Genomic DNA, 23,683 nt, shown 5'->3' on the forward strand with positions numbered 1-23,683 from the left:
TTTCATTTGGCCGTCGGCGCAAACAAATAGGCTCTGTCCGATTGAGTTTTCGGCCTGGATTTAATCTAATGATGTGTTGTGACAAGATGGGATTGTATGACCGACACGATTGATTTGATTTGATGAGGTAGGAACACACACAGCGGGCGGCTTCTCGCACACTGTATCCCTGGCAAAACAGATATTGATCAGTGCATATGGAAACAAAGGCGGAAGTGGACGAAAATCCCTTTTATAAGTCAAAAGCACTATTTATAGAAGTTCTTTTTAATGATTTACTTGAATAATGGGGTGAAATATAATAATTATAATAAACATTTTTATTATATAAACTAATATAATGTGAATATGAATATTTTATAATTAATTATTTATGAAAATTAATCTAAATATATTATTTTTAAATAAATATTACAATTTTAATAATAAAAGTATTTTTTCTGTAAATTTTCTTAATTTAGTAGTATATCTGAATATTCAATTTCTTCTTATTTTTATATTATCCTGCAATAATTACTGCTTTGCAAAGGCGCTTTATAAAATTATATCTCGCTCTTTGTGGCTGAGATTACTATCTCAACGAACTAGATCAGAATATTGTAAGTTCTTGAATGTTTCTGATTCATCTCTTCTCGAAGCAAGTGGAGTAAAGTTAAATCCCCCTATACAATTCTAACTTTCCTTTAAAGAACCTCAAATACATAAGCTGATGCAAAAATATAATGAATTTGTGCATATATTAATGAGGATGATAGAACAAAATGTCAATTTAAGATTATAATTATATTATATTTAATAATTTTTTTTTTCTTAATTTAGAAATTGAAAATTATGAACAAGGTGTACATCTTATTACTATGGAAATAAAATAATAAGATTATTGGAAATTTATTTCAAATATTTTTTCTTATCATTTTGTCCTAATCATTATTATCAACTATTTTTCTTGTTACGATTGAAATTTTAAAGAATGACGTAATTAATATAAAATTTAAGTATTTATAATGACTACATCATCATTTAAACTAAAAATAATTGTGTTAAACACGTATTTATAGATTTATATTTATGTCTAAATGAATCTGAATTATGGTATTTTCTAATCTTCAAATGTAAATAAATACATTGTACAATTCTTATAATAACTTCATTTAATAAAACTATTTTTATCACATAATATTCGAAATTAAAACTTTTATATTATTACTATTGTTTGTTGTACAAAATTCACACCTCATTTTCCTTTAATTTTGAGAATTTCAGTGTTTTAAAAATTCAATTAATTTCTGGTAAAAATATATAAATTCTTAAGCTATTATATATTTGAAATTGTACTTTTTACATATATCTAACAATTTTACTTCTATTTTAGAGTAATAAATACATTTTAAAACTTTTTATATATTTGTACATAATATCGTATTTACTAATTTTAAAAAAATCATTTCTTTTTTAAGAATCAACATTATTTATACCATTATTAACAAAATAATATTTTATTTAATAAACGAACGAATAGATTCCTTGCCCAGCATCACACGAGAAGAAACATCCACCATTGCGTAGAGCGTCGAGTTTTGGTTTCCTCCGTGACGTGTTCACGGGTGGCGGGGAGGCCGAAGCCCTGACCGTCCGCGAGCTCTCCGAACGATGCCAACAATGAACCCATCCGATGAACCTGTTCCCTCCATCTAGGAATGCACGCTAGGACGTGCCGGTACCGTTCCACGTTCTTTGCGCGGCATTCTCGACGAATTAGATCATGTATACGGGCGTTAAAGGATTAATTTTTGTGTGGATTTGTCGGTTGGATTAGGATCAAGTTTAGGGTTTTACTTTACGTCAATATTTGATTTAAATACAAAAATATGAACGATGTATTACATATAATAAGTTTTTCGAATATTTGTTAATATTAATTATTAGATATTTTAAAAAAATTCAAGTATAACTTCGATAGTATGGATGACTATAATTACTTTAGATTTTTTTTGAAAACAGAACTCTTGTTTGTTCTGATACTACATTAAAATGAATTTTATGAAAACAAAATGAATATATAAATTTTTATAAAATAAAATAGAAATGAACTGCTCAATATGTCAAACATGAATAATAGATTACAATATTTTAGTTTAAATTATTTTATGTGCAGCAACTTCAGCTGCTTTCTTTGAGACTTCTCAGAAGTAATTTGGTGGAGAGATTACTCTCTTCTCTCTCATTGGATGCATCTGTATGTTTAATTTTTTTACTTTCACATCATCTTGTAATTCTGAAAATTCTTCTATATTTTTAATATTATTGTTTAACGGTTGTTAATAGTTGTTTCTTAGTTAAATCAGTAAAAGCATTTTTCTTCAAATCCATGTTTTCAGACCGAAGAGACCATAGTTATTTTGATCTTTTGAATTCGAAAATACAATTTTTTAACATCTTATAAAAAATTTGACTGAGTATATTAAATTTTAACGTTGTATGATCCTTTTAAAATAGTCCAAATATTTAATGTAAACTTTGCCCTGGACTATTGTATTTTAATTTAGTAGGTGTGTTTGTAATGATATAGGTCAACTTTGACAATTATTTTTTATATTTTTAAAGTTAAAAAAACATTCCCAATTTCAGATCGATCTTAGATATTTCTGAGTTTGTAATTTTATATTAAACAGGTTGTTCACCCTTGTGTTAATTAATTCAAAAATTTGTCTTTTAATATCTTATAAAAAAATGTGACTTTATTAAAAATTCAAATTCTAATGTGTAGTACTTGCATGAATAAAATATTTCTTCCTTTTTAAAGGCAAATATATTTATTTTTTGATAAAAACAGGAAATATTTTTGATTCCTTCATCATTATAATTACTAGAAGTGTAAATAATTAATAATATGTAATATATTTTAAAAATATACCAAAATTATTAATAAATCTAAATAATTATTTGCAATATTTTTGCTTCTTGCTTAAAAATAAATTGTTAAATAATATTTTTCATATATATCTTATAATAATCTTGATTTGTTATTATTAATATTTCTATACCTAATATCTAATATTTATTAAACAAATTTATATTAGTTATCCATCTCTGAATATTTTTTATTTTATTATTATTTCTATTTATTATGTAATTTTGAATTTTAAAGTATGTTTATTATACATAATTTAAACATTTCTTTAATTCGATAAAACAAAATCAGATGAAAATAGTGTCAGATCAAAATTTTAATATTTGGCTCATGAATATAATAAATATTTGCTTGAAGTGGAAACGAGAGTGAGTGAAATCTAGTTAAATATAATAAATAATGTCCCGCAGAAATCCGTATGGCGTAATAAACACGATTTTCGTACGTTGCATCCACCATGTGGCTTCCACTTCGACGTGCAGTAAACAGATCGTAAATCATTGGGGCGCACACGCGGGTTTCCCGGAGCAGCGGCATCGGTGCCGGCGGCATAGTGCGCGGGACCGAGGAGCGGGCGCACCGCCGCATCTCTCTCTCCGTGTGCCCCCCCGGTTCGTTTCGGGGACCGCCTCTCCCTCACGTGGACGACGCCGCGGACGCGGTTGACAGTCGCGGCGCGCGGTCCGCCCGTTCAGTGCAGCGGCGAGGACGTCGCGCGATTTGCGTGCGTTACGGCGACGTCGACGACGACGATGACAATGACGATGATTGAAGCGGCGAAGCCGACGGTGACCTATTATTGTTGCGTCGTTTTTCGGGGATGAATTTCTAGTGTGAGGTAGCTGGCGGTGATAACGTGAACTCTCACTGGAGGATGTGTGTATGATTGTCTATTTCTATCATTTCTAATTATTTAATATTTTTTCTTTAGTACATATTTGGGCAATTAATACGTTTGTTTTGCTGGGTAAATCTTTAAAAGTTCGATGACACACATACATTCTTTAACGATTAATTAATATATTTAAATCTAACATAACAAACAATGTTTATAAAACTTCATATGTTGTGAACATGTGCGTTTTATTTGTTCCACATTCAAACGTCCAAATAATTGTATTACAACAAACTAGAAGGAGTAATTTTATATTTTACAGTAACACTTATTTATTGGGTTTAAAAGGTAGAATTTAATTACACTAATAATATATTTGCATTTATTAACACTAACCTAATATTATTATATTGTGTTAATTATTATTTGTCAAAGTATACATGCATAAATTGTATAATTATAAAATAAGGGATTGAAATGTATTACAATAAATAATATAATTATTTTGCAAGTGATTCATATTATTTAAATATTTAATACTAATTAAATAAATTAATAAAAGTTATTATTTAAACAAAGATACATGGTTAAGGTTATTGGAAATTTTGTATATTAGAAATCGAAAAAAATAAATCTAAATGAAATTTGTAATTTTTCTGAATTTTTATACAATATAATACGTTCATATATCACTAGATACACATACAAGGTGTTTCACAAAATTTTAACCACATACCCACTGTTACATGAGAAGTCCATTAAAAAAATTGTAATAACTGAGATAAAAAATAAAATCAATTCATCTATAAAAGAGGTTCGAAATTGTTCCCATTGATTTGATTGCAAGATTTGGCCCGCCGAATCCAATTTTAGTACACAGTTTTTTCTAACCTTTCATACAGGGTGTTTCGCAATGTATCCGATAAATTTTAACCATATTTTTCAGATAAGTTGCGAGACACCCTGTATATTGTGATATTTTTGAACATTTCATGGACAACCGTATGATGTTAGTAATTATTGAAATGACTGTAATAAGTGAAAAAAGGTATATATCATATATGTGTAACTAAATAAGTGTATTAGAGAAATTAGAGAAAGTTGATACATCACACCAACTTTGATATATTTTTTGGAACATGCAATCAATAACTTTTTTAACTCATATTTTTTTTTATGTCTCTTGTTTTTGAGAATTAAATAAAAAACCATTTTCGTAAAAGAAGTTAGAATCAAATCGACAGAATTGTTTATTAGGTATTTATAAAATAAAAAATAGTTATTGTATTTATACGTTTTATAAAAATTCAGAAATACTTTCACAAATTTTATTTATAATTATACACCGGTCAAAATATAACCAATGACACTTGTACTTATAAACGTATGACATTTTACTTATTTTTTTTGATGAACGCTTAGATTTTAATAATTTCAGACTGTACGATACGTATAATAGAACATATTCGACTTGTTTTCCTACAGTATATACGTGAAAATAATAACACATCTTCCAGTGAGACATTGTCAGTGTCGATTTTTGGATGATTAACTCCTTCACTTTTGTTTCAATTAAAAGCAACCTTTTAATAATAGTTAAAGCGACTGGTGCACAACTCGTGCCGTTCTCCTTTGGAGTTTTTCTATGCCAGTGGTGGTTCGTGCCCGGTTTCACGTCGACAGCACGATTTGCAACGGACCGCCGTCGTTGGTGGGAGCCTCAGGCTCCCACCGCCCCCGTTCGAATGTGGGGCCGCTGTGCCCCATGGTGCCCCACCTGCACAATGATCCCTTCTATTGCTCGCCATTCGGGACGCCCTACTACAGGTGACCATCACATTTTCATTATAAATTTGTTTTCGTTCAAATAACGACCGAATAATTAATGAATTTTTTGGTTACGGCATTTACTGCACTTTTGTTAGATTTTCTGAGTGTTTACATTATGTATAATGCAACGGCCTCCTTAGTTTACTTTAGGACGATTGACCCGAAAATACATATTTAACGTAAGCTGAATTTGAATGTGTCCGTTCGTGATTGGATCGCATTGTATTTAGTTTATTTGTAAACACGTACGCAGAATAAAAATTCGTGTTTGCAGAGATAAAACCGGCCGGGTTTTAGTTCAGTTTGTTTTTCGTTTTCGACAAAATGAAATATGAATGCATAATGTAACAGAGGATTGCCAAATTGCCCGGATGTTTCGACTAGAAAATAAAAAAAAAAAATGTCAGTGTGTATGTGGCTGCATATTAAAATTATCATTTTAATTAGATCTGTTCCAAAAAAAAAAATGTTTCAAAGGACGAAAAGGGGGTAACAAATGGTTGCCACTTGGCGACCAAATCGCACGCGTCACTTAGTTTAGGAGAACTGGAATAGAATTCGTGTCTCCCGACAAATTGACTTGCCGCAACGGTCTTTACTGTTACCGTCTCCAGACGGACTTTTTAACGTCGTAAAATATTGCGCTTAGCGCAAATCTAATCTTGTCTGCACATGGGATCTCGTCTTTTTACAATAACTGGGTCAATATGGGGAATATTCTATGGGGAAAACTTTGTACATTTAGGAAGTTAGGATGTATCAAATGTGGTGGATGCGCTACATTTTAATGTTGGGAATTAATTTTTATCATTTATCATGTTGTATGTTTTTATATACTTAATTTATTGTTATATAAAAGGCATATTTTTGTAAATGAGTTGAAAAGTTATCGGAGAATTTCAAAACTATAGGATATTAAATTTTCTGTTTCATATTTTAAGTGGTTAATTCTCTGTTATTACGTAGTTAATTTACTATGTTGTCAAAAAAGAATATTTGAGGAAATGCGTACAAAATATTAGGAAATTTTTGAAACTCTGTTATACAAGTTTTTAATTTTGTCTCATTTTTCCTGTTAAATAAACGAAAACGAAGAATTTATTATTCTACTTCAACAAATATGAGAATATTCGTCAAAAATATATAAAAAAGTAGATAAAACCACAAGAAATTGATATAACAATCGACGAAAATATGATATATGAAATTGTGAATATGATAAAAAATGATTAAATATACAAAAATCAATAAAAGTTTTAATGTTATACCAATACAAGAGTAATATGCAACGAGTATAAAAAACATTATAAAATTTTTTAACTATATGCAATTTTAAATTAGATTTTTTTCTTTTATTATTATATTTATATTATTATTTTTTTGTATTTTAAAGAATTTTAAAAAGATAATTTAATTTTAATTTTTATATTTTTTTTTTGACATATTTTGACAATTAAATCATTCAATCAATATTAGTCAAAAGTAGGTAACAAAACAATATAGCAGTCGACAAAAATATAATTTGTGAATATGACAAAATATGATTAAATGTACAAAAATCAATAAAAGTTGTAATGTTCTAATACAAATACAAGAGTAAATTTTATTATTATCAGAGATTGTAATAGTTTTATGTTATGATTTATATCCTAATCAGCAATTTTTTAAAAATGTATATATTTTTTAATTGTTAACAATGTAATGCTTTATTCTTTCTATAAATTATATATAATAATAATTATATATAATAATAATATTTATCTAAATTATTAACATAACAAATTTGTGAAAATGAGTATTGTTAATGTATTTTCATATAAAATAAATTTGGATTAAGAAAAATATATTTATCAAAATAAACCATATTGGAAAAGGATTTGTTCCACAAAACTAAATGAAAAATGAAGAGGCTTAGCACCTCGAAACTACTCTAAGCGTATTTGTAGCTGATTTGTCCGCAAAATAAATCAAAATCGAGACACTTGGGAAAAGCGCCGTGCCTATCTGCGAGCTTGATGCCGCTCAACCTTCAAACGTCACGGTGCTGTTGCACGGTGACGAGAATTTTTCTTGTCGACGGCGGCAGTGTCGTGCGATCGACGGGCCACGGCGGCGACGACCCAGTCCGCACAATCAATCTGTGCCTCGGTAATCCGACGATGACGGGGTTCGCGCGCCTCCCAATCCACCATTCGGTGCACGGCTGACCACACGCAGTGCTGCCCCATTTACCCGCTCTCCGCCGGCCGGCCGGCCCCGGGGGCGACCTGTTGCACCATCGGCCGCCCCCACCCGAACGAGCTGAACTTCGCACAGTGGTGGTGGTGGCGGTATTTCGGTCGAACGGCTCCCTTGTCGCGTTTGATCACACGAAGTCTTCAATTGGATTTCAACGTGTTCTCGTGTCAAAACAAATTAAATTAAAATTAAATCATTTATGCAGTATTTCGGATCAGTTATATCATTAAATTTCATAAATTAAATAAATTTAAAAAAAAAATTGTCAATTTTGTTTTATACCTATTATTTTTGTTGAAAATATTGCTTTAATGATTTAATACAATTGATAGTAAATGAATATGCATTGACAGCATCTCCATGTTTGTCTTTCTATACATTTACATCAACGTCTCATGCTTATTGGATTAGTTGTCCTAAAACAATGAAAACTGGTTTCCTTCCTAAACCCATATGGTAATATCCTTGCTGTTTAAATTTGAGTTTTCTGGCCATAATGATGTCCAAATTTTTCTAATACTTTTTCAAACATATTAAACGTAATGACTTTAAGTAACAATGAACATAAAAGTGACTGTGTTACTTACGATGTTCAGTGAGCGAAATTCTTATTTACACTGTTTTAATTTCACGTCCGGATTATAAGACGAATAATTTGATATTAATGAATTCCCTGCATATAAGCGGTAGAAACATTTATACGATATACTTACTCATGCATTTCAAACCAATTAAACCATCACAACTGCTAACATGTACATGACCTATTTTGAAACTAATTTATGGAAGTAAAGTCTAACGTAATGAGTGTTGTAGTAGATGATCGTGTGTTTTGCGGACATCGTCGCGACGCCCGTTTCTGGCTCGAAACCGGGTTTGTTGTTCTCTAACATCCGTGCCGTAGTCGTCCTATTGCTATTTAATGCGAAAACTTCTCGAAGCAAATCGTCGCCGTTCAACTGCGCCCGATGAATGTTCCGCTAATTGTTTTCGCTCGTGTACACATAACGATGCCCTTGATTGTTGCTGTCTCTTGCATACCGAAGCTTCTTCCGAAAGTTCTTCTGTTCAACCTGTTAAAATATTTGATTACTTAATTTTATTTGCAACGTTTGAGTTTCATACAAATTCCCCTGTTATTTTAAAACTTATGGTGATAAGAAAGGCAGGACACTAATATTTCATGTAATTTCAGGTCTTTACCAGTGCCAAGGCGGCATACACCTTATTTCGGCCAACCAGATTATCGAATATACGAACTGAACAAACGACTACAGCAGAGGACGGAGGTTAGTATAAATGTGAGTCACTCAAACTTTTTTACTATCTATAGATTTAATTTGCATGTAAACTAGATTAATAAAGGGGAAGGGAAATTTCGCATGTAACATTCGGCTCAGCTCTAATGATTTGCAGCAACAATTAATAACTAATTTATTATAAAATTATAGACTCACCAATCAATATCGTAAACCTCGGAACAGCGGTTTCGGATACCCACGTGTGACATTTGTGCTAATACAATAATTAAAAGCTTGTTTTTCGAATTACTGTTATAATCACCTGAGCCCATAGATCACCCATAATTAGTCCGGTGGCGTATAATTTTTGTATTAGTCGAATGGACTTGATTTGTATCGTGGATTTTTTTCCTTTAATGAATGCACTTTTTATGCAAACACAACAAATCGTTTCGATATGTGCATGTTCATTCAACGGTTGCGATATACTGAACCTGAATGAATTTACAACAGGATACAAAAATATTTAATATTCTCGTCAGTCAAACATATATTTTCGCAGAATTGGAATAAAAATTATTGGAAACGACTTGCGTATTGTAAATTTTGATTTCACACAAGCGGAGGTAGTCATAAAAAATGCACGTGACAGTAAAATATGGTCGATAAGGTTTTTACGACAAATATCGGTCTGTTATTTATTTTTAATCGAGTCCGCAAAATGGAATAAAATTCTATCTCCAAAAAATTTTACGAATATTATGCAGTATGGTATTAAAATAAGGTTTTTGTGTCATTTTATTGGAGCTTTACAATTTTATTCTCATTTACAGGATAGTGATAATCTTTGGTGGGATGCCTTTGCGACGGAATTCTTTGAAGATGACGCCTCCCTGACACTAGCGTTCTGTTTAGAGGACGGACCCAAAAGATATAGTAAGTAATGAAGTAATTTTCCAACGGCCCCCTTAATTAACCTTTAACATTTCTTTGCAGCAATAGGAAGAACTTTAATACCAAGGTATTTTAGAAGTATATTCGAAGGTGGGGTGACTGAATTGTATTATAATATGAAGCATCCAAAAGAATCCTTCCACAACACTAGTATTACCCTGGACTGTGATCAGTGCACTATGATAACGCACCATGGCAAACCCTTATTTACCAAGGTAGTAATCGCGTCTGTTTAATCACTCTCTGTTTATTGATCCATTTACATGTGTGTTTCAGGTGTGTACAGAAGGCCGTTTAATTCTAGAATTTACATTTGACGACTTGATGAGGATAAAATCGTGGCACTTCGCGGTGCGGACGCATCGAGAACTGATTCCCAGGTCGGTGGTCGGTATGCATTCGCAACAGGACCCCAGCATGTTAGATCAATTATCCAAGAACATTACCCGACAAGGCATCACCAATTCCACTCTCAATTATCTTAGGGTAAGGAACAATGTGTTTATTATTCTATTATTTGTGTCAAACACGTAAATTGCATAAATATGGTATCAATCTTCTGTACAGAATTGCTGAAAATAGACGGGGAGCAACAGTTTGTTAAAACAAATTTTAATTAATCTCAGTCAAACTAAATAAATTTGAACATAAAGAAAGTTTATTCTAAATATATAAAAACAGTAAGATGCCTTTGAACACAGATTGTAACTGTGTTAAATGTTAAGTTATCAATAATTGTTGTTGAAATTATCAATCTCATATCTCAAAGAATTTAAAATCTATATCAATTATATGAACGAGACACATCCTTAATTAATCTCTTTTGCCGATTTTCTTTCCAGCTGTGCGTGATACTGGAGCCAATGCAGGAACTGATGTCGCGACACAAGGCATACGCCCTAAGTCCGCGGGATTGCCTCAAAACGACGTTGTTTCAAAAATGGCAGAGGATGGTTGCCCCGCCGGGTAAGAGAGGTACCAATTTTACTGCACTATAGGATTATTCATTCTTGCTGTACCAACAACTGAAACGTCAAAATGTAACCAACTCGTTTCCGTGCATTTTTAATACGTCGACAGATTCGAGTACGAGTGTATTTGTATGTGTTCTAGTTAATTTTTGTTCAATGGATTACTATTTTTGTATTGTTTACAATTGATGATAAACTTTTCTATCCATTAAACAATTAATTACCTATGTTAAAAATGAGAAATTTACTTCGTTCTTTATTGTACATAATTTAATGAACGAATTTAAATTCATGTGTGAATTGATGACGTTTATAAAAAGGTTCATAATTTAGATGTAACTGAGTACCTTCAATTCAGTTAATGGATGAAAAGAGTTTATGATTATGGCGTTTCCGTATTTCTCTAAAGGTGTATAGCAAAAATGAAACAATCCTGATGAAATCTACTCGCACGTTGAGAGTACGTAGTTACCGTATAATCATGATCGGACCTTAATTTCGTTAATTGTTTGTGTTTCATGCGAATAGAGACCCAAAGGCCGGCGAACAAGCGGCGAAAACGCAAGGGCTCAAACTCCGGAGGGGCGGCCAACAATGCGGCCCCCGCACCCAACAAGAAACGGTCTCCAGGGCCAAATTTTACGCTAGCCTCCCAGGTAAATGTCTAATTAATTTATGATGTATGTTAGATCAATTTGATTTTATACAATTACTCGTTTTATTCTTCTTGATTATTATATACTTGTACGACTAACATTTTCAATTGGGTGTTCCAGGACGTGATGGTGGTGGGTGAGCCGTCGTTGATGGGCGGCGAGTTTGGTGACGAGGACGAGCGGCTAATTACCCGCCTGGAAAACACCCAGTACGACGCGGCCAACTCCCTCGACCACGACAACCACGGTTTCCACGGAGCCGACAGTCCCATGCCCGGCTCGAATTCGTGGGGTGGCGCAGGTGGCGTGGGGGACAGGGGGCCTCCGCCCGGCGTGGGTAACGCGCCGGGTTCAGCCCCACCTAACCAAGACTCTGATAAAAAATCGCCGGCGGTCAACCAGTGATGATAGTTAGTTCAATAATGTGTTTGCTTGAGAGGGGGCGGGCCATTCGGGACGAACTCGCGGTTCACAAGTGGTAGCAAAAGACTAACTTAACGTGAGATTTCAATATGATTTAATCCAGCATATTAACAGACCTTTTAGAGCATACACTACATAAACATTCCTAAAAAATAAATTATAAAAGAAAACTGAATATCATATTAATCAATGAAATTTGCAATAATATCTCGAAATACTACAAACTGGCCATTTTATTCTATTTCGAGATATGATAGTACCACTACTGACAAGTCACACATGATGCAAATATGTTGTTTTTATTATATTCAATATTTAAATTGTGAAAAAGGTTGTGAAGCATACATTCGCATTTAATGCCTCACGTTTGTGTTAAATGGTTGGTCTTTTGTTGCTCCTTCTGCCAAACCGTGGGACCCGAAGGTGGTTCAGGGCGAATTCGGCGAGGACCCTCGACAGCCCGACGGAACCTTATGAATCTCTCCGAGTCAGTATTCCTTGTTAAAGTGTGTGACAATGAAGCCAGTGACACAGAATATTGTTTTTATTATTTAATTTTATAACGCAAGTTTTACGAATTAAGTGCAAGAATTTTTTCATTGGAGTGAGAATTCTATTTTACGAACTGCGTAAGGATGAACAGTACAAGGTCACGCTTGTCATGGCACCACTAAAGGGACCATTCACGCTGAGTTTAGTGCTGGCACAACAAACTTGACCCCCTCAAATTGCACCCGATTTAGTGCAATCTTTGAAAAAAATGGTTCCGATTTGGAACCGCCCACCAATGGTACCTCTACAGAGTGAATGTTTCTGGTTCTCGAATGGCAGCTCATTATTTGTACAGTAGTCTAAAACAAACATCACATGTCTGTTATTTAAATATTCTGGCACCACTATTTTATTCTCATCGGCCAAACTGGTTTAATCAGAATCGAATCATTCCATATCAACTGCATCTGCTCACATTTCTGATCTTTAAATATTTTACCAGTTGAAAATGGACCAAATTGTTCATAATTAAACAGGCGGCCCAATATTTTGCTCATCACAAACATAATAATGATTATGAACGGTTTCGTCTGCAGAATACCAATAAAAATAAATCAGATTCAGTGGGTTACATCACTAGTTGACGTGGATTGGGTCGTAATTAAAATCTCAATATGTCAAGTTCACCCAATTTTTTAACCTGATTAACTAAAAGAAAGTTGTTCCTGTATATATCATAGTGTAAAGTTTTTTATATATTTGCCCCAGTAAATTTGTCAATAAAGTCATAAATGTGTTTTTGTGGAACTGTTTCTTTATATGTTGATGAAATCAATCAAAATGTAAATATTGAATATTTTATGGGGAGATTGATATATGAGATTTTTTTTATTAATTTTACACGTAATATATTGAGTTAAACAAGAGAAAAAATAGCGTTGTGAATAACTCGTATTTACACATCAATTACATACATTGCTTGAGAAATGGGACAGCTACACTGTATGTGTTGATACTTGAATTCCTCTCCTATTTATTTTTACGATAATTATGCAACATTTCCTATAAAGTAGTTTAGTTTTAAGTTCCTAATGAACTAAGTAAAGTATCAACTCTTGCAGCTCCTGTCCCATTTGATCGAACGATTAGTTTGTAATAGAGGGGGGTGAATCCACTGTCCCGCCAATGGAGATCAACTCCATTCTTAGGATCAATTTTGTATAGTGAAGATAAATTTTAATTGTATAACATACATATAAATATTATGTCCATTGAAAATATGTATTAAATTACATCGGATTGCGATGTATTTTATATGAGCGCCTGTTAAGGTTGGTTTTATTATTTAAACAAAAACTTTTTTTAATGAATGACTGCAATTTCTGTATTGGTGTCAGAATGAAAGGTTTAATTGTAACAAGTAATTAAAAAAAATAAATTTGAGACTGCAGTATTTTTTACTCTGTCTCATTCCAATTGTGTAAGTGTATTTTTACAACTCATTTGTCAGTAGTTGTGTGTGTCTTTCCTTGTTCAGTTTCGGTTGTTTGGTTTATTTTCCATTTTCAATTTGTAATCTCTTGTGTAGGGCCACACTGGTGTAGTGTGACCCTTTTCACAACCTCACAATACAACACTTACAAATATAATCTGTTTTATTTATTATGTCTTTCAATCACCCCTCAATAAAATATCTATAATACCCCTTTACATAATAAGTGTAATTTCATTAATCAAGGTAAGAATGTATTTTCTCCGGTTAATGATAACCAAGAAGATTGATATTATGAACTGCATCTATCAAATATACTTTCCTGCGTCTCATTGATAATAATTATGTTGCAACAAATGTGGTATCAAAATTAGTTTTAATATACAATATAATCTACATAAATTAAACAAAATTTTTGACAAGTAATAAAAATATCACCAAATTCATTGGGAAATTAATAAATTTAATTAAAATTAAGAAAACTGAATATGAACTGTAAAATTTCTACAATCAATACATGGACGTTCCACCCTCCTTAGCATACTCAAAATTAGTGAACGAATAAATTTTTGATCCATAACTCGACATTTTTTTTTTCTAAGAGCATTAGTAAACTCCTCCAAATTATAAGTTGCTGGTTCTGAATGTAAATTTGTCTTTGAAGACATATGTGTTCAATTGGATGAGCAACTCTATGCGTGTTTCTAAAGAAATTCCGCCCTACACTTACAGAATCACCTCCAAAAGCAACAATTGAAGCCATGATTTGCTCTTGATATCCCTCACCATATTCACATGTCCAAATACAACATTCCTAACGAAATAATGTGTACCTGGATTCATGTGTTAACATTCAGTTACAACTGCAACTACCTTTCTGCTGCAGTCCATAAGTAAGAATTGTTGCATTGTTGACAACCTGATGCTTCTAGTTTGACAGAAAGTGTCGAAAACGTCTTTTCACTTTTAGACCAGCTTCATGCATCCTTCATTTGTTGGTAGAGACTTACTAGCGATTTTAGTCACATATTTGGAAATTGACTACTAATAATTCTAATTTATTGATGTCAAAATTATTAGGAAACAACATATATATACAAAATATATTTTAAATCATTTATTATGAATAAACGTTATAAATAAATTGCTGTTTTCTAAAACTAAATATTTTCATAAGTAAGAAGGCGAAAAGAATATTTCTTGTTTCTTCAATGGCAATTTATTCTTCTATTTATTTTCGTACTAATTATACTTTCATTTGTTATGAAATCATAAACATGTACATTTTAATTTTAACAATTCTCTATTATAATGATTTCTTTAACAACTGTGAATATGGACAATAAAACTACAAATTATTGTAAATATTATTTATAAAAATCTGTCTTATCTACATCCATTCCAAATCATAATTGAATAAATGTCATTCAACAGTATCATTGGCTTGTTCCAGTACTGCTCCACTGTAAGCCAAGTCCCAATAATGTTCTACTTTGTGTTTCTTAAAATGTTCTCTGGCCATTCTCTCTGTTGGGCAAACTTTAAATTTTACTTCCCCAAAGTTCCTCTGCTTAGTAGTTCCTTCCCAAACTAGTACACATTTATTAGGCACTTCCTTGCCATCTGGATCTTTCACAATATCTTCTTCCCATTTTATTCTGTTTAACATTAATCTGAAAAAAATGATCATTAGTAAAATAATATTTAGCGCAAATTAATGATAATATTCCCACCTTCTATATTTCTTTTGTTGCTTAGGTCCTCCTTCCACCACCACAACACAACAATCTGGATATAACATAACACAGCCAGTCATGAACAACTGCTTTGCATTTGTCTCAACTTTGAACTTCTTTGAAGCCAAATCATGTAAATCTCTAATTCTGTATACAGAGACATGTGTACCCAGCGTAGTGTCCTCCTTAATTTTCTTAATCTTTTTATCGCGTTTTTGTTCCGCCGTCAATTGCCTTGCCGCATTGGCTTCTTCATGTGCTTTCTGTCTTTTTGCCATCTGTTCTCTGACATGTGCTTCAATTTTTGTGGGATCTTGGACAGCTTCTGTTCCCAATGCTCTCATTAGGTTGGAGATACGTAATTTGGGTTCTGGTGGTGGTTCCAAACCGAGACGAATCTTTTCCTGTTCCTCTTTCCACATTTCCCGACGATTTTGCCGTCGCAGTTTCTTTCTCTCTTTCTTTGTCAGAAAGACTGGCATATAAACTGGTTTTATTGGATCAGCTGAAAAATATTTTTATTATTTATTATATATATATATATATATATATATATATATATATAATAGTAATTTTTTAAAAAAACTTACTTGGACATCTCATTTGTGTTGGATGTTCTACTAAGGTATTAATAGCAGTATCCTTCAGAAGAATTTGTCCATCCTTCATGGTATCAAGATTATCCACCAAAATAACAGAATCCCACCATTCCATCTGAGGTATTTCATCACTATGGCCTTCTGATTTTGCAATCAATGCCAATTTTGTAGCTGAAGAAATGCCAGTCTTCTTTGCAATTTGTGAGATCTCATTTTGAAGTTTCTCTAGTTGTGCCTAATTAAAATACCTTATTATAAATAAACATTTAAAATAGGAGGTAAAAACTCACCTTCATGCGAAGACGCTCAGCCAGTTGTTGAAATTTTCCAGGCTCATGAAACCTCAAAACCCTTTTATTTCTAATTGCAGGCTTGATTCCTATCCTATTATCAACAAATCTAGTTTCAGAGTTATCTTCACCAGATTTCTCTGGTTGGGTTTTAAATTGCTCCCTCTTCAAAGCTCTAATGTTAGCTTTTAAAGTGGGAACTACATGGGTTAACTGCACAGCTTTACCAGATCTATCAACAGTTCTACCATCTTCATCTAATATAAGAGGTGTAGGTTTCGTTGGTACAGCCGGTATTTGGATAACATTAGCTAAAATTCCTGAGGACAATTTACTCTTAATTTGGGCTTGCAATTGTGCTATTTTCCTTGCCTTATCAGCATCACCTCTGTTCAACAACCCCATGGGAATGCCATAAATGCTAGGTGTGGGGATACTAATATTTGAAATATTTACATTTTTCTTATGAGGTGGTGCAAACATTTTTCTATCGTCCTCCTTTTTCTCAGGATCTGGAGGTTTGCTCCTGGATCTATCATCATATTTACTGTCTTTGTCATCAAATCTAGACGGTTTCGGCCTCTTAACATCTCTGTCTCTTGGCTCATCATAGCTTCTTTTCTTAGATCTGTGTGCTGCTTTATAATCTTCCACCAAATCAAATAATTTTTCTGCAAGTTTTGATGCTTTTTTACTATCCAAATATGAACCAAGTTTATCTGAAGTTTTCCGTTTATCATATCCGGAGTCTAAACAGTGTACCGCAGTGTTCACAACCGAGGAATCATTTGTTCCTAACAATTTGTATACTGCCTTATCAATGGAAGGTTTCAATTCATCCACTTCTCTTCGTGATAAATAAGACATCGTGTAAATATTTAGTTAAACGACATCAAACGTTTGTTAGTTAATTTGAGGTTATGAGGTATCAGTATCCAAGGATATACAGAGATATATAAAGGAGAAAGTACTATTTAACTAATCACAGGTAAGAGTGAAACACAAACATTATGAATTCTTCTTCTTCTGCTTCTAGGGATTAATGTAGGCGAACCAACTGTCATAGAGACCAACAAACCTGTAATCGAGGACGAAGAGGATATAATGTTGGCGGAACTTCACTAATTAAAATGTCAAGAATTTTAATAAAAGTAAATTTGCACAACAAAATCACAATTCCATTTTGTTCTCACACATACTAGAATAATCTAAAATTTATAATATAGAGAGGTGGGTAATCTTGCACTCATATGCTTCTCGAATTCAAATATGTTTTATTAGTTTACATGTAACTTTTATATTATTAATTCATTTTTGGGATAACATTTAATTTTAATTAAATGTTACATTACTTTTTAAGGCATATTCAATTCAAATTTAAAGAAATTAGATTTTAATTAATTATATATATTACTTTTTAGTCATGATTGAATTTTTCAATATCAAAAAGTTACAATTATCAAGAATGGTTAAAATTTAATTCAATAAAAATATGCGAATTTGTATTCATTATTGTTTAATAAAAATAAGTATTTTCTATTTACACTTGTTTTTGCTTTTCAGAGAGTACAAAATCTAAAAACATGTTTCAGTAAAACTGCAGTTTTAAAAAACTGGGAATACTGAGTGAAGGCAGTCCTATACTTATTAACAATTTAATAAAATCTGAGTATATAATGTATTTATCAAATGAGGAATTTCTCAGAAATAAAGAAGTTATTTTAGTGAAAGAGAAAACTTAGATTACCTAGAAATCATACAAAATAATAAACAATTTGCTGGGAACTTCAATTTGTACATTAATGAGAAACATAAGTAACAAATTTAATGCATAAATCATTAAAAGCTTAATTTGTTGAAAGACACCTGAAGTAATGTTGGAAAACTTACTTTGAGTTGCCTGTTGCCTGGTCAAGAAGACTACTTCTCGATATACCTGAAAGTATTCAACAATAACGAACAATTAACGTCATTGCTTAACTGATAAATAAAATAATTATTTATTATCTTTCCCTTTCCCTATTGCCTTATTGTCTTTCCAATGGTTCTAGTTGTTGGTCATTATACTCTAGATGCATCCAAGGACTTCTCAAATTTTCCCATCAACGAGAAAATAAAACTAATAATAATAATAATCTTCTCGAAATATTTTAAGGAAAGAAAGAACATTTGAGAGGACTATTTAATAACACAAATTTTCATCAGAACTCAGAATCGGAAACTGTACAACTGACTCGCACATTTTCTTCTCGCGATTTCACTTATCCATGGAAAGTATCAAATATTTTCAGTACACCCCTTCTAGTCTGTCTGGTCTGATAAAGAGATCTGCCGTAAAGTTAATTCCGTAATAATCAAGAACAATTTACGTTCAATAATATAGAAAAGTTTGTTTTTAGAATAAAATTAAATTTAAAAACAATAACTTGTTAATATGAAATTGGTTCTTTTAGTTGATGTTCATGTAATATAATAAACGCCATAAATCAATCACGGTCTGTTATCGATCGGTGTATTGAACGAGTGGTGGTGCGGCTCGTACCCCTCGATTAATTCGGTGGTTGTGAAGAGTTTTATGATTCTTTTATTTAAAGGAATTTTAAAATAGTTAGGAATTTATTATTATAATGTTAAATATTTGTCATATTTAATAATGTAAACTGTAATTAGTTCAAATACATAAAAATATTCTGTTTAATATTTAAATAGTGTGTTATCAAATCAAATATATAATTTTTTTTAATTACTTTATTAATTTAGATATTTTTTTATCCTTTTTTATTATTACAGAACGTATCAAAACCGTTAGAAATATAAATAAATTAATGAGATTAAAAAACTAATGTACTAATTTTGGAACAAAGACTTAAACGACTTAAGGATTCTTACCAAATTTATTAAGAAATTATTTTGTTCTGTATTGTTTCTAGGAACGAATTTTCTAATCAATAATATTAATTCTTCATTATAATATGTATTTACTTAGGACAGCACTCAAGCGTTTGTGCATGAACAGCTATTGATTTTTACCACATTTTTTAAATAATGTGAAATATGGACAAACATTGAATTATTTCTATTCCAAAATTTTTCCTCAAAATTCAATTTTTGCATTTGTTCCGTGTAAGAGTGACAGAGAAAAATACATCTTAATGAGTGTCAGAGAAGGATGAAGTTTACACCAAAATAATGCCGCTCAAATAAGATGTGCATTTTTATAATCGGTTGCTCAACTCGTAGTTCATTTTGAAACATTTCGATAAGGTGTGAAGTATCAATGATTAAGATTCAAGTTAATATTGTGAGTATATTAATTAAATTAAAAATATATAATTATATATATAAAAACTGTGTCTTATATATAAAGAAATCAATTGGAATATTGGAATATGCAACTGTAACATTACCAATGCATTTCAAAATTTGTTAAACTAGAACTAGTAAGTATACAATAGAATACTAATGTACTAATTTTGGCACAAAGACTTAAGGATTCTTTCTTACCAAATTATTATTATTATTTTGTTCTGAACTGACACAAAAACTGTTTCTGGGAACGAATTTTTCTACTCATCATCAAGCGTTGAACAGAAGTTGATTTTAACCACATTCTTCAACTAAACGTAATGTATAAACATTGAATTATTTCTATTCGATTCTAATTGACTCAAAATTCAAATTTTACATTTATTCGTGTAAGAATGACAGAGAGAAAAATACATGTTAATGAGTGTTAGAGAGGGATGATGATTACAGTAGACTTGTGCCGATCAAGTAAGCTGTGCATTTTTTTAAATCGGGGGCCCGACTCGGGTAGTTCATTTTAAAGCATTTTGATAAAGCGTGCAGTGACAATGATTAAACCTGGAGTTAATATTGTAAGTATATATTAATTAATTAAAAATATATAATTATACATACCATGTATAAAAACTGTGCCTTATATATAAAAAAATCAATTGAAATATCCAATCGTGACATTACCAATACATTTCAAAATTTGAAATTTGTAAAACTAGTGTAAGTAATTCTTAGTTTAAATACAAATGAATATCTGAATGCGATTAAAAAACAAATGTACTAATTTTGACAAAAAAACTTCAACGATTCAAGGATTCTTTTTTACCAAATTTTATAAGAAATTATTTGTTCTGAATTGACACAAAATTTTTAAAACTGTTTCTGGGAATTTTTCTAATCATCATCAATCGTTTGTTCATGAACAGTTTTTAATTTTTATAGCTTTTTTTAACTAAACGTAATATGTACAAACATTATTTCTATTTGATAATACTCAAAATTCGAATCTTGCGTTTGTTCGTGTAAGAGTAACAGAGAGAAAAATACATGTTAATGAATGTTAGAGAGAGATGAAGATTACAATATAATTGTGCCGATCAAGTAAGCTGTGCATTTTTTTAAATCGGTGGCCAAACTCGGGTAGTTCAGTTTGAAGTATTTCGATAAATTACGCAGTGACAATTATTAAGCTTGGAGTTAATGTTGTAAGTATATATTAATTAATTAAAAATGTATGATATACATATAAAAACTGTGTGTTATACATAGAAAAAAGCTCTTGTAACATCACCTATGCATTTCAAAATTTGAAACTAGTGTAACTCTTAGTTTAAATACAAATTAATATCTGAATGCGTTAAAAAAACAAATGTACTAACTTTGGCACAAAGACTTCAACGACTTAAGGATTCTTTGTTACAAAATTTATTAAGAAATTATGTTCTGAACTGACACAAACTTATTAAAACTGTTTCTAGGAACAAATTTTTATAATCATCATCAAGCGCGTGTTCATAAACAGTTGTTAGTTTTTACGACATTTTTTTTTAACTAAACGTAATATGTACAAACATTGAATTATTTCTATTCAATAATACTCAAGTAAAAATTCGATTTTTGCATTTGTTCGTGTAACAGTGACAAAAAATGTTCGTGTAACAGTGTCAGAAAATGTTAATGAATGTTAAAGAAGGATTAAGATGAGAGACCCAACTGGGTTATTTTTGAAACATTTTGATATGATGTGCAGTGACAATTATTAAACTAGGAGTTGATATTCGAACTTTTTCTTTTGAAAACACATGTTCTTTTCTCTTATTGGCAAACTTTATACTTGTTTCAACTACTATTTTAATAATACATGCATTTTAAATCACAAATTTATAGTTTTTATGACTACCTCGTTTATGATTTTTTTTATTATTACATAAATAATAAATAAGCAATCGACTCTCAATATTTTAATCGTTAACTAGAGTTAACCAAGCAACTGGCATCGCAAAGTAAGTTTTTCTACATATTACAAGTTTTGTTACCGTAAAATCAATCTGTAAATCGGTTTCTGATGACACGTATTTAAGGTATTCGCTTTAGATAGAACAAATTAATGTTTATTAATTGAATTATTGAAGCATTTTTTTTTTCTAATTTTACAGAACCTATCAAAGCCGTTAGGGATGTAAATAAGTAAACGACCCTCAATGTTTTAACCATTAAAAGGACATTTTTTAAAATAACAAAATTAAATAAAAGTATTTTGAACAAAAATTATTAAAATATTTAATACTTTACTTAGATAAGTAAAGGGAAAACGATTTTCAGTCCCCCATGCAATTGGGTTCTGTCCCGGAGTCTTGGTCATAGAACTATTAAGCTCTACTAGGCAGCTTTGCGGCAGCAGTGCGTCAGACCTGACATTGAAGAGGTCCACTGAAAATAGTTGATACTTTACTTGGATAAGTAGAGTCGCGAGTCCAAAATGTACACTTTAACATTGAGCTGGTTTCTCAATCTTGTGTTAGGTAGTTTTGCAGTTTCGGAAATTGAGTTCGATGCTCATGAAAATTTGCGTTATTTAATAGTCCTTTCGAATGTTCTTTCTTTAGTTAAAACATTTGGAGAAGGATCCCTATTTAATTCATCGCTGACTGGATACTGGAAAGAGCTGCTCAAAAAGTTTTCGTGAAGTTCACGGATGTATCTAAATTATGAAGGTCAATCACGAGTATCATTAGCAAAACGATAAGGGAACAGAGATATGGCTTTAATGGTAATGAATAATAATATTAATTTTCAAGTAAATGGTGATTTTAAATGATTATTTCTGAATAATTTCAGGTGGATGGACAAGACTAGTTAACCGAGTAACTGGAATAGCAAAGTAAGTTTTTCGTTTTAAAGGTTTTGTATATTTGGTTTTGTTACCATAAAATCAACTATTAGATTGGTTTTTAATAACATATATTTTAGGTGTCAGCTTTAAATAGAACAAATTAATGTTTATCGATTAATGCATTGAAGCAATATTTTTTTTCTAATCTTACAGAACTGATCAAAGCCGATAGGGATATAAATAAGTAATCGACTCTCGATGTTTTAACCATTAAAAGGATATTTTTTAAAAATTATTAAAAATATTTAATACTTTACTTGGATAAATAAAGAGAAAACGATTCTCAGTCCCCCATGCAATTGGGTTCTGACCCGGAGTCTTGGTCATAGAACTATTAAGCTCTACTAGGCAGCTTTGCGGCAGCAGTGCGTCAGACCTGACATTGAAGAGGTCCACTGAAAATAGTTGATACTTTATTTGGATAAGTGGAGTCGCGAGTCCAAAATGTGCACTTTAATATTGAGCTGGTTTCTCAATCTTGTGTTAAGTAGTTTTGCAGTTTCGGAAATTGAGTTCGATGCTCATGAAAATTTGCGTTATTTAATAGTCCTTTCGAATGTTCTTTCTTTAGTTAAAACATTTGGAGAAGGATCCCTGTTTAATTCATCGCTGACTGGATATTGGAAAGAGCTGCTCAAAAAGTTTTCGTGAAATTCACGGACGTATTTAAATTATGATGATCAATCGCTAGTATCATTAGAAAAACGATAAGGGAACAGAGATATGACATTAATGGTAATGAATAATAATATCAATTTTCAATTAAACAATGATTTTAATTGATTATTTGTGAATAATTTCAGGTGGGTGGACAAGACTAGA

The 23,683-nt window shown here is 31.5% G+C and overlaps 2 protein-coding genes and 2 long non-coding RNA genes across 7 annotated transcripts in view; 2 read left to right on the top strand and 2 right to left on the bottom strand.

The window, feature by feature from the left end:
* Positions 1–14,213, top strand: part of LOC109608677 (LIM domain-binding protein 2) — a 65,570-nt gene extending 51,357 nt beyond the window's left edge. The window contains exons 3-9 of one of the 4 annotated variants that reach the window (XM_020025198.2): positions 9,010–9,103; positions 9,889–9,991; positions 10,052–10,224; positions 10,286–10,495; positions 10,852–10,984; positions 11,509–11,636; positions 11,757–14,213. In XM_020025198.2, the coding sequence (XP_019880757.1) occupies positions 9,010–9,103; positions 9,889–9,991; positions 10,052–10,224; positions 10,286–10,495; positions 10,852–10,984; positions 11,509–11,636; positions 11,757–12,041 (1,126 nt within the window). In that variant the 3' untranslated portion in view covers positions 12,042–14,213. Of the gene's footprint in view, positions 1–9,009; positions 9,116–9,888; positions 9,992–10,051; positions 10,225–10,285; positions 10,496–10,851; positions 10,985–11,508; positions 11,637–11,756 lie in introns of all 4 variants that reach the window. The other 3 variants (XM_020025199.2, XM_020025195.2, XM_020025197.2) reach the window with 3 other exon arrangements.
* The window catches only part of LOC126264813 (uncharacterized), a 32,851-nt gene extending 17,844 nt beyond the window's left edge, over positions 1–15,007 (bottom strand). Inside the window, exons 1-2 of the long non-coding RNA XR_007547440.1 lie at positions 14,877–15,007; positions 8,528–8,887 (exon numbers count right to left, since the gene is read on the bottom strand). This is a non-coding gene — a long non-coding RNA (uncharacterized LOC126264813). The remainder of the gene's footprint in view (positions 1–8,527; positions 8,888–14,876) is intronic.
* Positions 15,008–15,398: 391 nt separating this feature from the next.
* On the bottom strand, positions 15,399–17,739 carry LOC109608635 (U4/U6 small nuclear ribonucleoprotein Prp3). The gene is made up of 4 exons (XM_020025142.2): positions 16,669–17,739; positions 16,370–16,613; positions 15,777–16,284; positions 15,399–15,716 (listed from the first exon to the last, which is right to left on the bottom strand). Exons 1-4 carry the CDS (start codon positions 17,533–17,535, stop codon positions 15,467–15,469), a joined length of 1,869 nt encoding a protein of 622 aa, XP_019880701.1. The 5' UTR covers positions 17,536–17,739; the 3' UTR covers positions 15,399–15,466.
* A 4,581-nt stretch (positions 17,740–22,320) lies between these two features.
* Positions 22,321–23,526, top strand: LOC109608654 (uncharacterized). The gene is made up of 3 exons (XR_002192308.2): positions 22,321–22,738; positions 22,807–22,849; positions 22,939–23,526. It is a non-coding gene; the product is annotated as an uncharacterized LOC109608654 (long non-coding RNA).
* The last annotated feature ends 157 nt before the right edge of the window (positions 23,527–23,683 follow it).

This window comes from Aethina tumida, chromosome 3, assembly GCF_024364675.1.
Source record: "Aethina tumida isolate Nest 87 chromosome 3, icAetTumi1.1, whole genome shotgun sequence".
NCBI classification, from domain to species: domain Eukaryota; kingdom Metazoa; phylum Arthropoda; class Insecta; order Coleoptera; family Nitidulidae; genus Aethina; species Aethina tumida.